This window comes from Cannabis sativa, unplaced genomic scaffold, assembly GCF_029168945.1.
Source record: "Cannabis sativa cultivar Pink pepper isolate KNU-18-1 unplaced genomic scaffold, ASM2916894v1 Contig1, whole genome shotgun sequence".
In the NCBI taxonomy this organism is placed as follows: domain Eukaryota; kingdom Viridiplantae; phylum Streptophyta; class Magnoliopsida; order Rosales; family Cannabaceae; genus Cannabis; species Cannabis sativa.
This window is the reverse complement of record NW_026870037.1, coordinates 1,706,118-1,721,075: the sequence shown is the minus strand read 5'-3', so window position 1 is coordinate 1,721,075 and position 14,958 is coordinate 1,706,118. Positions and strand designations below refer to the sequence as shown.

Here is a 14,958-nt window from a genome sequence, read left to right as displayed (position 1 = left end):
AAAAATGAACACAGGGTAATGATGTTGAACCTAATAACTAATAATATTTTTTTTAATTTTTAATTGTATCACGTTTTAGTAACGTAGAAAAAAACTAGCATAAAATTTAGTATACGTGCCTCGCACGTAACTTTTTACTAGTATAAAGATATATATACATATTCTTAAGTCAAAGTTAAATTAAAACTTCATTTTTTAGTTCTACAAATCCAGGTAACAATATTATTTTTGTTACAAGAAAAAAAATATAAAGAAAATTTTCAATTACTGGTAACTTTTTGAATGCAGCAAAATAACCTTGTATCATCTTCTCATATTTTCTTTTCTTTGTTGAAGACGACTTCTTGTGTTCTCTTTATAGGAAACGATACCATTTTTTTTTTTCATATTTAGTCTTATATTTTTATAAATTTGATTTATTAATTTCATATTTTTTTCCTTTTTTTTTTTTTTTTGAAAGAAAATGGTAACTTTATTAATAAGAAGATTCAACCATTACAATAGAAAGAAAATCAGCAGGAACATCATCCTCACTAAAAATACGATCTGGATACGAAGCAAGAAATTTCACGAAGAATGTGCGAGAACTTTGTTTACAGAACGTTTAACAAAATTAATTGAGACTAACGGCAAATCGGCCAAAAGAGAACGACAAACCGCCATCTGAAGGCCAAAAGGAGAAGGTATCTCCACTGTACTTTGGATTGCCTGGACAACAACTAAAGAATCGGTTTCAATCTCAACCGGTCCCCAATGTTTCCTCTTTATCCAACTCAAGACCTCCTTTTAATAAATGACATTTAATTTCTCCTGAAGAGAAAAAAAAAAGATCATCTTTCTTTTCGGTAGCCAAGGAGATGGCATCTGCATTGTCCAATTCATTCAACGTCACTGAGTTTGTAGTGAACCAAGGAAATGGCGTAAAGGGTCTAGCCGATTTGGGCATCGAAGCTGTACCACAACAATATATCCAACCACTTCACCAGAGATTCGACTCTTCCATAACCAACACCCAACATTCCACCATACCCATCATAGATTTCTCCAACTCGGACGATCCTCAAGTCAAAGAAGCCATCTGCGAAGCTGCAGCCAACTGGGGTTTCTTTCAAATTGTAAACCATGGCATTCCGATCGACATTCTCCACGGCCTCAAGGCCTCCGTCCATCGATTTTTCGACTTACCAGTGCCGGAGAAGAGGAAATATCTGAAAGATTCACCATCGGAGAGTGTCCGATTGGCAACGAGCTTCAGCCCGAGAGCGGAGCAGGTTTTGGAGTGGAAAGACTATCTCATGATGCTCTATGTCTCAGAGGATGAGGCTTCCGCCTCTTGGCCTCCGGAATGTAGGTTTGTCCAATTTAGATTCTTTTATAAAAGATATATTTCAATTTCCATTTACTTGTTTTGGGATCTTTGTTCGTGATGTGTAAACAATTACAAATGAGTGTTTTTGTATTCAATAATTCTGTTCTCTGTTTAAATAAATGGATTTGGTTATTTTATCTTGATACAAGTTAGTAGTGTTTTCAATAATAATTTTAAAATCATATATATTTAGTACTATAAATTCAAATTTTTTGATAAAATATTAATACAATCAAACTCTCAAAAATTTTATGAATTCTAAATTCAAATTTAATATATTGATTATATATCACTTTAAGGTACTTTAGTTAAATTGATAAAAGTGTATTGATTAAATTTTTTTTGATAAAATTTTATCAACACAATCAAACTCTCTTAAAATTTTATAAATTTTAAATTCAAATTTAATAAATTGATTATATATAATTAAGATCTATTTATTTAAATTAATAAAGTTGTATTGATTAAATTTTAATTTAGGGTACGAATATTTACAATTTAAAAATATGATGAAATACCAATTAAATATCATTGAAAACACATAATGTTAAATATGTTTTTCATGAAAACATAACAAACTAAATGAGGATATTCCTTTCCTTGATTGTATATTTAAACAACTGGTTGCATTTCTCTTTCTGACAAATTGTTTTGTTTATATATAAGGTTCAATTGATGTATTAGAAAACAATAGATTGATTAATTACATTGAGTGTTTATGTATAATTCTGTGATGCAATATTTTTATGAACTTAATTCTTATTTTTCTCTTATTAATGACTCAAAAAAATACTAGGCATGAAGCAATAGAGTACATGAAGAGAGCTGAAATTGTGATCAAAAGGCTATTGCAAGTGCTACTAGACAAACTGAATGTGAAGGAGATTGATAAAGAGAACGAACATATGCTAATGGGGGCAATGAGGCTCAACTTTAATTACTATCCCAAGTGTCCCAACCCAGAACTCACAGCAGGAGTTGGCCGCCACTCGGACATATCAACCATCACTGTTCTCCTCCAAGACGACTCTGGTGGGCTCTTTGTTCACCGGGAAGGTGACATAACTGACAGTTGGATCCATGTGCCGCCTGTGAATGGTGCATTGGTGATCAACGTCGGCGATGTGCTTCAGATAATGAGCAATGATCTATACAAGAGCGTTGAGCATCGGGCAGTGCCTAACAGGAACACGAGTAGGATTTCAATCCCTATATTTGTGAATCCAGAGCCTGAGGCATTAATTGGACCTTTGCCACAAGTATTGGAGAGTGGAGAGAGGCCTATTTATAAACAGGTTAAGTACTCGGATTATTTCAACCATTTCTTCAGTAAGCCTCATGATGGGAAGAAGGCTATTGAATTCGCCAAGTTACATGTTTGAGTAAGTCAATTCATTAGTATGGTTAATGTAAAGTGTCATATCTTTTATAATTTAATTTCACTATGTCAATATGATTTAAAGAGAGAAAGTAAGCAATATGGAAACAATACTTTGCAATGCTACTATATTCTTGCGCAACAAATATTTAGAGAAATATATAATATATTTTCAGTATATAACTTATTGCAAAATAATAAGTGCTGATAGATTGCCGACCCCATATGATTTTCTTAATTTACAAATTATGAAACTTACCATTTTTAGGAGAGATTGAAGCTTTGCTGATTTAGAGTTAACGTAGAAAGGGGTGAATTTTGCATATATGTAAAACTTCATAAAGTAAACATTTTAACAACATTAAGTTGGATCGAGTCACGTCATTGGCAACATGTGGTCCTAGAAACCAATTGTCTTTCGGTTGTTCAAGTCTTGCGAAGCTCAATTGTTATGATATCCACGTTTGGTCAAGTGGTTAATGATTGTAAAACTATTCTTAATGTTTCAAAAAATATTTCTATTTATTTTGTTAGACGATCAGCAAATATGGTAGTTCAAAAGTTTGCTAGAGCTTCTGTATTGTTCCCTAATTGTAATTTCAGTTTGGAGTCTGTTCTAACTGATTTGTTATCTAGTTTGGTGAGTGAGATGGTTATCTAATTAAGTATGATTTTCTATTAAAAAAAAACAACTAAAAGTGGCGATGGGATTGGGGTGCATTTTAACAACTCTATCTTGTTTGGTTTTCATATACTGTATTAGACACTTATGGTAAGTAGTGTCAGGAAATGGTAAGTTGGTAACCGTAGGCAGAAATTAGACACTAATGAGCATATACTATTATTACTACATCTAACTCTTGTAAGGAGCTACACATTATTCACATTCAAATTCAGCAACTAAAGATGATTTTACGTACACTACCATATATATATATATATGTACGTACATGCAGTGGACAAACTTTGTTGTGCGTAGAATGAAATGAGATGGTCTCTTTCCCTTCTCTGAGCAGTCCTCATATATCATCTTCTTCAGTCCTGTAATATGCACTACAATATGGAAGCTAGTTAGTCTTCTAAAATTAACATAAACACTCAAAATAAGAGACCCTTCTTCTCCATGAAAAATACAGTCAAATTAAGTAGAATTCAATTATTACTAACCTTGGTCGGTACCTATTTTCAAGGATAGGACATCCATTGATGAACAAAGAGCGTAGAGATGTGCTCGAGACCACTTGCTCTGGCAGAACTTGCAGATTCTTGCAACTTTGGAGTGACAACTTATGAAGAGATGCTAGGGGTTGAAAGGCATTGTCATTTAGCTTTTGTAAGGTTGGAATATAATTTAGTGACAGTTCAGTTAAAGAGATGGGAAGCAATCCCTCTGGAAATGAATCAAGCACTATTTCACCATCATATCCATCAATACTTAGTTTTTTGAGAAAGTTTAGTCCTTGCAGACCCCAGTGCTTGTGTTGTGCCACCAGTTGGCTGCAATTGCAGAGATGAAGCTCTTTTAGAGTAGATGGAAATCCTTCATGAGGAAATAGCTTAATATCTTGACATTGGTAGATTCTTAATGTAGCAAGAGATGGAAGAAGCTTTTGCATGTGTTGAGGCAATGCCATGACATTTCTACAATGGTGGAATTCCAAAACCATGAGTGAACGGAGTTCTGAAATGCCATTTTCTTTTGAAAAGGTAAGCGATTCTAAGCTTGAACAATCGAAAAAGATCAGCTTCTTCAGACTTGGGAAGTAATCTAAAGGGAATGACTTAACTGAGTCGCCAAACTGAATTATCAACTCTGTAATAGAAACACAACAATTTCTCCTCGGGAACTCCAGTTTCTTGCACAACAACTGGTTGGGACATGTATATGATCGAGGTTCTGGAAAATAACAACCATATATACCTGAAATATGGAGAATTTCTAATGTGTCAAGATCAGGAAAGCTCCCACTCAGGTTTGGGCAACCATTCAAACTAAGCTCTTTCAGAGAAGGGAAAAGTTTGAGCATGCCACCATCTCTATCATCACTCCCAATAGTGGACCACTCCTTCCATCCTGACATGTCATGTAATATCAAAGTTTCTAGTGATTGGAATGGAGTAATATTATTGGACGGATAATTGCCATAATAAAACTCAGCGCCTATTGTCTCCACCCCATGATAGCTTTGGATCTCAAGCTTTTGAAGTGAAGGTAACTGCCCCAATGATGGCAAGGACCAACAATGTTTATTATGACTCAGATGAATTGACACTACATTTGAAAATGATGAATCTCCAATCCAATTAGGGAAACTAAAACCGGCATACGAATAAATTATGAGTTTCTTCAAGTTTGTGTGAGGTTGCAGTGCCTCAAGTACCTCTGTTTCTAGTCTTGTGTTTGTGGTCTCACCCAGCCATTGAAAGGTTAGACCTGTAAGTTTCTCCTTATACCTCAAATTAGCTTTAAGAGCATCATTTACATTAGCTACATTTTGCATACCTGTAATATAAAGCTCTCCACTTAACTGTTGAAGCTCTCCCAACTCTTTAATGGTTGAAGCATTGTCATGTCCTTTACCTAAAACAAATTCAGGTAATGTATGCAACTTCTTCAAATTTCCCATTTGTGGAGGCATTTCGTCTAGTGGCGAGCCAATAGTATCAAGATGGCGCAAGTTTATTAGCCTTTCCATGTCCTTTGGCAATCTTCTAAGGTTTCTGCAACATGACAATAGCAGTGTCTGCAAATTGTATAGCATGCAGATAGAAGAAGGTATCTCTATTATAATATTTTGAGATAAGTCTAGATACCTAAGATGTTTAAGTTTATTGATTGAATCTGGCAACACAAATGACACAGAAAAACTATGCAGAGATAGTACTCTTAAGAATTTTCTTTCTACAAAAAATTCTACAGTTATCTTATTCTCACATGCTGTACTCAGTTCTATCCAAGTATGCAAATTCTGTGCTCTTGATAGTCCTTCCCTAACCGAGTCACAGTCAGTAACAGGTGTTGTTGTGTGCGATAAATGGCGAGTCTTATTTGAAAGATTCCTTAAATTATTATTGTCCTCTGCTGCCATACAGAATTCTCCTGAGACAAACATAGCTAAGTCATGAACCAAATCATGCAGGATAAATTTGGAGTCATATCTACTCAATCTTTGAAACAATGACCTCGAAACTAGATTGTCAAAATATTCTTCTCCAATTTCTTCTGGTGTCTTCTCTAATTGGTTATCTTCCAAAAACCCTTCTGCCATCCATAATAAGATCATTCTTTCCCTCTCAAATTCATGATTCCTTGGAAACATAGAGCAGTAAGCAAAACATTGTTTCAAATATGAAGGAAGATAACGATAACTCAACCATAACCATGGAACTATATTATTGTTCTGGCTTTCACACCATTCCCAAACATGACTCCTTAAGATCTCCTCCCATTTGATTGGATTGTTTTCGAATTTTAGAAGACCACCAACAGATATCACAGCTAATGGGAGGCCCTTGCATTTCTCAACTACAATCCTTCTTCCAATTTCTTCCAAATGTTTATTTGCTTCCCAATCTCCATTGAAGGCATGATCCATAAATATTTTCCAGCAATGACTAGGAGATACTTGTGATAGTTCATAAATTTTCCCCGTGCCTACAATTTTGGCCACTTGCTGGCTGCGTGTGGTCACAATAATCCTGCTTTCACGGGCACCAGATGTGAAGATGAGCTTCAGGGCATCCCAGTTGTCTTCATTTTCATCCCACACATTGTCAAGAACAATGAGAAATTTCTTGGCTCTCAAGGCTTCTTTTAGTCTACGTCGAAGTTCCTTAACTGAAACATCAGTAGTGATATGGGAATCGGTAGCAGCCTGCAAAATAATCTTCATTGTTCTTTTAATATCAAACTCAGCCGATAAAGTAGCCCATAGTTTAAGCTCGAAACCATGTTTCTTTAGTTTTGTATTACTGTAAACGAGCTGAGCAAGAGTAGTCTTGCCAAGTCCACCTGTGCCAACTATTGGAAGCACACCAATCTTATCACTACCTAATGTTTCGTTTTTTGTCAACCACTCCATTATCTTATCTTTATCATCATCTCTTCCATGTACCTGAACTCGGTGTTGTTTTCTCAGTGAAACAACTGATCTTTGTGAAGAGATAGTGCTTTGAATATCTTCTTTCAAACCCAGGAGAATTCTTTTCTGTAAAAGAAGGTTTATATCAACCAAGATTTTAGCTATCTCCGCTGCCCAAGGAAATGAAAGACATTATTAGTTGCAACTTCTTTTTTTGTCATAATAATATTTTTGTGATTAACACATTATATTTTGATGTAAAAATAAGTTAATTATTTTCCCATTAATCATATGTTTCAAGACCATAATATCCAGTGAATATATAACTATATATATTTATATTATATACAATGAACCACCTGTTGCAACATTCTAAGTGTTAACACTAACAACAAGAAGAGAGAAGCTCCATTTCTTAATGGGGTCTTTATCTCTAAATTAACAAATTGACTGGTGAGGTTCATGCTGAACAAACATTATCCCTTTTTTTTTTGATAAATTAATTTATTGTATCATAATAATTGATGAGAAATTGTAAAAATATTGTAGTATTGATCACCTTGAATAGCTCTGTCGAATTCAGTCAAAGAAGAGAAGAAGAATTTCATTTTCATAAGCACAGTAGTTGTATCAGTACTATTAGATTCATGTCCAAGGCTGTTGGATAGGAGTTGATAGTCAACATGGTCCACCATGTCTTGTGCTCTGTAAACTACATGATTAAGATCATCCAACCATTCCTTCACACCCGGCTCCTTGAGTTGCCTCTCTTCGGCATCATTTACCAGTAGACTAGCTGCCTTTAGCTTAAGGTTCAACTCCCTCAGTTGCTCACAAATTGATTTTTTTTCCTGGAAGAAGTTGGCAAACTCTGGAGAGTCTAAACTTTCAAATAGCTTGTCAAACAACACAGTGAGAAAAGCTTCAGCCATGATCAGCTATATTCTTGATCTGGTACTTCTGTGTTAAGATATGTTGATTGAGCACTCTCTATGAGTGAAAGAGTTTTGCTATTTGTCAAAAGTTATGACTAAGATATGAGTTGACTATTTTGTTGTGTGTGCAATGGTATAAAGCCAGATCCATTAATTGTGGTGATTGCAGGTGCAGATAATAATAGTGTTATTATTTTATAGTTATAAGAGGAGAAATCTTAATTAATTGGTGTCATGATGATAGTCAACTCATCCTCAGTATATATATAACAAACAGTAGGAGTAAGTACATAAACTTTTTAAGAGAGAGCATAATTATAATGGAATATGGAGTAAGTCAATGATAGTCTAAAGTAGGTAGTATGGTAACTATGATTAATGTAATGGTCAATTCTCCAAAAGTATCATATCATTAATAATAGTCTAATTTCAAGGCCAGTATATTTTCTTACAATAAAGATTAATTGTACATAACGATAACAGAGCGTTTATATCAGGTAGTGAACTGAGTTGCACAAATTTCGTGTACAGTTCTAAACTTAACTAATTGGTTTTAGCTTTCTGAGAATTATCGGCCTCATTTTGGTATGACTAGAAGGGGAGGCCTTAGACTATAATTAGTTACTATACCATTTTTTTTCTCTTCAATTTTTCCCCTGGATCAACAATATAGAGATATTCCATTATTTTTCAATGTTTATTGCATTGTTAAATGTTAATTACATGATGTAATTAATGTAATTATTATTTTCTATTTTATCATCTGCCACATATCTAGGCTAGTTTTCAATTATTTCACTAGTATCTTTGCTGGAAACTTCGGTTTTCATTTCATTTGGTTCAAGTAATTGATAAGCAGAGAACTCTGGGATTGGCTGTTGATAAGAGTAAGATGTCTCTGTTATTAATTATTTGACACATTATATATCACAAAGATAAAGTTTTAATGTTATTCTTCCCTTGATGGAAGAACAAGAGCAGTCCCTAACAAGAGCAATATGGAAACATTACTATGTATTGTTAGCAGTGAACCTCTAATTACTATGTTGGTGAAGTTTAAATTAGGAAATGGGGCAAGTATTCGTTCTTGGAAGACGTGCGGATGGGGGATTCTTCCTTGAGAAATCAATTTCCAGACTTAGCTGTGATCTCCTCAGCCAAGAATGTTAGCATTCGTGACATGATTGTTGATGAGGGTGAGGTAGGAAATTGTGTGGCGAGTTGGGATTTTAAATTCAGAATAAACATTATGGATAAAGAAATCCCTAGCTTGACACAATTGTTACAAAAGATGGAGCACGTCAGAGTTCTTAACATTCTTGAAGATAGTCGCCTGTGGATTCCAGACCCTCAGGGGATTTTCTCCTCTAAATCAGCGTTCTGCTGGCTTACTTCATCCGATAACTCCGGGGAGTTGTTTTGGACAAAGATCCTATGGAAAAGTAGAGGACCTTCCAAAGTCAAAGTATTTGAATGGTTGTTGGCCCTAGATAAACTGAACCTACATGCTAGATTGCAAATAAAGCGCCCCTTCTTGTGTATATCACCTGGATGGTGTGTTTGCTGTAAGAGGAGTGGAGAAGACGCGGCACATCTGTTCTTAAGGTGCCACCTTGCGTGGTCCTTGTGGATAAGACTGTTTCACGAATTTGAGATCCAATGGTCCATGCCGTGTTCGGTTCCCCATATGATAGTAAGTAAGGTGGGGGGCAGTAAAAGAAGTAGGTGTCTATGGAGAACAGCGGTGTTGGCGATTCTTTGGGTTGTTTGGTTAGAACGAAATAGCAGAATCTTTGAAGGATCGGAAAGCTCAGTAGAAGCTCTTTGGGAAAAAACCAAATTTTGGACTGCCTCATGGGTGTACAAGACAAAGTTTTTTGAAAATGTTTCATTTTTAGACTTAATTAGAGAATGGAGAGCTTTATTTTAAGCTATGGTGTAAATTTGTTTGCTATTGCCTCATGGGCATCCCTCCTTCGAGAGATTTAGTTTTTGTATGGTCACATGTAATTGATCCTAGGTTTTATGTAACCACGGTCTTCCTCCGCCACAAGTGAGGGTTTTTATCCATATCGGGTTTGGGGCTAGTCTAAGACAATGGCCTCATTCTCTTTGGGAAATTTCATTAATTGACCCTAATAATACAACTTATATCAAAAATTGGACCCTTTTATTTTTTGTACAAATTGATACCACTAATTCAAAAAGATTCCTAAAATACCCCTAAAATTAAATTTCACTCATTCTCTCTGACTTTCCCTCTCTCTCTCTCACTTTCCCTCTCTCGCTCTCTCTGTCTGACTTTCCCTCTTCACGAACCATCTCCGTCGACCTCGACCTCGACCCATCTCCACCACGAACCAAGAACCCGTAAACCCCAAACCCCCAAACCAGCAAACCCATCTCCGTCGACCATCTCCACCACGAACCCAACAAACGAGGCAAACCCAACCGACGAACGAGGCGAACCCAAACCCAAGGTGTGTCTCTCTCAAATTTGACCCAAACCCACGACGAAACGTCGACCCAAATCGAAGGAAGAACCGCCGTCGCCACCACCACCAAATTCATTAAAAGGTAATGTTTTTTTTTGAGAAAAAAATATATTTTTCATAGATTTGGATGCCAATTATTGCATGTTGTTGAGATTAGTGGATTTTTTGTAGCTTTTGTGATCTTTAGGTTGTAGATGTTAGTGTTTCAATGAAATCTATGTATATTACAGGGTTGTCGTTGACATATCGATAGGATGTCGATAGATTGGGTGTCTGTTTGAATTTTGCTGTAATTTGTATGTCGATAGGATATCACTTGTATGTCGATAGGATGTCGATTGGTAGTTTAAGTGTATTTCTGCCCTGTATTGTCGACTTGTCGACAGTATGTCGATGGTATGTCGATTAAATTAACTTGTTGATTGTTAGGTTGTATTGTCGACTGAATGTCGACAGTATGTCGATATGTTGTGTAATTGTTATTTGATTGAATTTGTCGACTGCATATCGACAGGTTGTCGATATGTTGTCGATTGTATTAACATGTTGAATTTATGTTTGTATTGTCGACTGAATGTCGATAGGATGTCGATATTTTGTCGACATAATAGTATTGTGTCTGCTTTTGATAATGTCGACATAATGTCGACGGTATGTCGACATAATAGTCTTGTGTCTGCTTTTTATAATGTCGACATAATGTCGACGGTATGTCGACATAATGTCGACATGTTTTTAAATTTTTTTGGCAGCTTTATTTATTTGGTTTTTGTTTTTCCAGATGGCTCCCAGACTCATAATTCCAGCACCCGAGCATTTTACTGGTCACGTCACATATAGAGGCACCGGAATTTTTGCAAAAATCAAAGCTCGGTTTGAGGAGTACAACTTGAATAACACGGCGAAGGAAAGCCGTTTCGGCAGCTTTTGGAATGTCGTACCCTTGACATTCTCCTCGGTGTTATTTCACCAGCTGATGCTCCACAAAATGAAAGTGGATGCTCAGGAGGAGTTGAGGATGCGGTTTTACGTTGGTCGGAAGGAGGTCAGATTCGGAGTGCTGGAGTTTGCACTCATTACAGGCCTGGACTTCTCCTCGGGGCCAACAGAAGAGGAGAAGGTTGCGCAGGTCGCGCGCTCAGGGTCAGACCGATTGATCAACAAATATTTCAACCGGTCTGATAGTGTGAAGACAGAAGCACTCCAAGATAGGTTCACAAACTGTCAGAACCCGGAAGACTTGTACAAGCTCGGCTTGTGCTTGTTTGTGGAGTCAGTGCTTCTGGGTCGCGAGGCAAACGCGCTGATTACGCCTCACATACTTAGATATGTGGAAGACCTCGAGTTCTTCTTCCGGATTCCCTGGGGGAAGCACTCATTCGCCAGACTCATGCACTCGCTTCAAAAAGACATGTTGAAACAGAAGGCCAACTACGAGAAGAAGCTGAGTTCGGATGTTCAGCACGAGTTCAAATACACAGCATATGGCTTCGCACCTGCAGTACAATATTGGGCGTATGAGGCCATTTTGGAGGTTGGGAAGAGGTATGGCACGAATCACGGGATTCAGTTCCCCAGGATGCTTAGCTGGACGAGCAAAGGCGATATTGGGAAGAAAGACGTCAGCGCATTATTTTCTAGACGGGTATGATTTTCACTTATGTTCAGAATAATTATTTAACATAAATGCTTGTAATAAATGCTAAATGGTTTTATTTTGATATTTTTTGAACCATAAACAGAATCTTGAAGTGGTGAAGGGGCTACTTCCACGGACAGAGGAGGAGGTATTTGTGAGGACCATATCTTACGATGGTGTGGAGAACCTGGTTGATGATGGTGTGGATGACACAGAGGCTGAGGCAGGTAGTCAGGTACCAGAGACTCAGGTCCCAGACACTCAGGAAACAGACACTCAGGTACCAATTTTTGGAACTTTTTTTTATGTCTTTATTTTTTATTGTTTTTGTTTTGTGATATTTGTTACATTGTGGAATTATTGTATGCTTACCGTATTTTTTTTATATATATTTTTTCAGGCCACTAGTTCAGAACCTCAGCCCAGTGCACCATCTTCATCAGGCGTTCGGGGTGCCGAGTACACTGATTTAGTGGCGAGGTTGGATAGGATCGAGGCTGACACTCAGGGTCTGTATGCTGCTCATGTCGAGCTGAAGAAGGCATACGAGACCAGTCATGTAGAGCTGAAGGGTGGTCAGAACGTAATTATGGAGCAGCTCAGAGACATATTGGCCATGTTGAATCGTCTGCCAACGACAGCTTCAGCACCGGAGGCCCCAGCAGATCCATCTACCCCACCACCAGCTGCTTCACCCCCAGTAGAAGAGGAGGAGGTCTTCCCCGACGGGTACGATCCTTATGAGGGAGCTCCAGCGACTCCGATCGAGGCACAACCTGTTATCCATGTACATGACACCGAGTCGCAGGGTGAGATTCTGTCGATAGAGGCACAACCTGCAGTGGTTAAGAGTGGGAAGAGGAAGAGAAATCCTCCTATATGGTTCGGTGACTATACGGAGATAAAGAGGAGACATAGGCCATCTTCGACTTTTGATCCCCTGGAGCCACCGGATGAGAAATTGTTAACCACTTTCCGAAAGTGGTATGTTGGACTCATTCCGAACCACCGACTTCGGGATTTGAGAAGTGGTGATTACGGTCCAGGATTCTTTTGGATAATGCTCACACCAAAGGAATGGCTTACAGATGACGTAAGTAAAGTATTTTATAATAGAATAATTAGCTTTTTTAGTCCCTGTACTTATGACACTATACTATGATGCCCCTTAATTTATAAGTGTAGTTAAAAATACCCCCTAAAATATATCAGTTGGAATAGTATAATCCTTCTATCTAATTCTGTTAAAATTGACTAAAGTTGACTGTTAAATTAATAATGTGGCATTATACATAGATAGTAGTTGAAAAATTATATACCATTAGGAAAATAAATTACAAGTCATAAAAATTACAATCACAGGAAAAAAAAAATGAAAAATAACATCCCAAAAAATAGAATATCATTACCTTAATTTTCCAAAAATCCCATGTTCTTTCTAGTGATATCCATCTCTTCAAATACTGTAGAATCCTAATTTTACACCTTTTTCTAATTTGAACTGCTAAAAAACGATTGGAATTATTTTAATAAAATTATTTTTATTAAATTTTTTTTAAAAGGTCATGAAATCATTTTTTAATCATCTTTCATTGTCAATTATTATGCCACCTCATAGTCAATTTTCCCTCTAAAAAGAGATGAAATTACTACTCTATCCTTTGTTATAATACCACATCATCAATACAAACACTATTTTTAAACAAAATAAACAGAAGGACTAAATGTATGCATATAAAATTATACAAGGACTATTTGTAACAAGCTGAATAGATTAAGGGGCATAATAGTATAGTGTCATAAGTACAGGGGGTAAAAAAGATAATTATTCTTTATAATATTACTTCACTTTACAACTTTATGTGCAATTAATATATTTTTTTGTCTATTTGACATTTCCCTTTATATGCAGCATATAGATGCAGCAATGCATATGCTGAGGAGGCGACGCACCGACTATCCACTGACATTTTCTCATAAGGGTGTCATTCTCTCCACATTCGTGACCAGCATGATCAGCAGTGCATGGACGAGCCACAAGGGTCCGAGGAGAAACTTTGTGTGGGAGGATTATATCCTGTACTACTGCAGAGGGGTTCATAAGGTATTGTTTTAGTAAGATTTTAAATGTTAATTGTTTGGGAGGATTATTATGGTTTGTTAATTGTTTCGTTGTTCTCTGTAATTACAGTCCCAAGTCTTTGAGAGATGGAGGGGTAACGAGTTTATTTACTTCGTTCTGAACCTTCCCGAGGCAAGGCACTGGGTCACACTTGAAGTCGACATAGAGCTGTGGAAAATTAATGTCTACGACTGTGATTCCAGCGTCTGTCATTGGACCGCCATGGAACCCATCCTGAAGACTTGGGGAGAACTGCTGCCCTCGCTAATCCTTGCAACCGGGGAATTTCCACATAACAACCAGATCATGGCGTTAACTAACAGGGACATCACGGTGCTTTCAAAAATGCATTCGACTCGAGCCACTCACGACTTAGTTCCGAAGTCAACAACCAGGTACATAGCGATAAAAAAGTACTACAGTATTAAAATATATTTTACGTTAGACTGACTTTACATTTTATTTTGCATTTAGTGGTGATTGTGGCGTCTATTGCATTGAGTATGTGGAGCATCTCATGATGCAACGTGGATTGACCGATGTGACGCCAGGCCGGATAGCTATGTTTCGTCAACGGTGGTGTGTTGATTTATTTTACCAAAATGTCGGCTGATTATATGTGTAATTATTGGGACATTGTATATTTTGTGTAATTAACATTACAGTTATGTATATATAGACTTTCTCTTCGTTCAAATTATGATAATTATTCGTGGTTTCAAATATAAAATATCGATATTATTCAACAAAAATAACTATTAAACCTAAAAATAATTAAAATATTTAAAAAATATTCAACCTCGACATTATTTTAAAACAGTTTCGAACCTGAAATAGCGATAATTATTCATAGTTAGACCAGTTACTAGTGAAGACAACGAATAAGTACAGGATGCCTCAAATGCAGGCTTTGCATGTTGCTCTGTTGTGGCCTGAAC

At 36.7% G+C, this 14,958-nt stretch overlaps 2 protein-coding genes across 2 annotated transcripts in view; one reads left to right on the top strand and one right to left on the bottom strand.

Moving 5' to 3' along the window:
* Positions 1-799: 799 nt before the first annotated feature.
* Positions 800-14,958, top strand: part of LOC115719386 (feruloyl CoA ortho-hydroxylase F6H1-3) — a 34,412-nt gene continuing 20,253 nt past the window's right edge. Inside the window, exons 1-2 of the mRNA XM_030648407.2 lie at positions 800-1,351; positions 2,166-2,751. Coding sequence (XP_030504267.2) covers positions 858-1,351; positions 2,166-2,751 — 1,080 coding nt within the window. The 5' untranslated portion in view covers positions 800-857. The remainder of the gene's footprint in view (positions 1,352-2,165; positions 2,752-14,958) is intronic.
* Positions 3,572-7,761, bottom strand: LOC115720096 (putative disease resistance RPP13-like protein 1). Its single transcript, XM_061107470.1, has 4 exons — positions 7,389-7,761; positions 3,915-6,999; positions 3,713-3,826; positions 3,572-3,617 (listed from the first exon to the last, which is right to left on the bottom strand). Exons 1-4 carry the CDS (start codon positions 7,759-7,761, stop codon positions 3,572-3,574), a joined length of 3,618 nt encoding a protein of 1,205 aa, XP_060963453.1.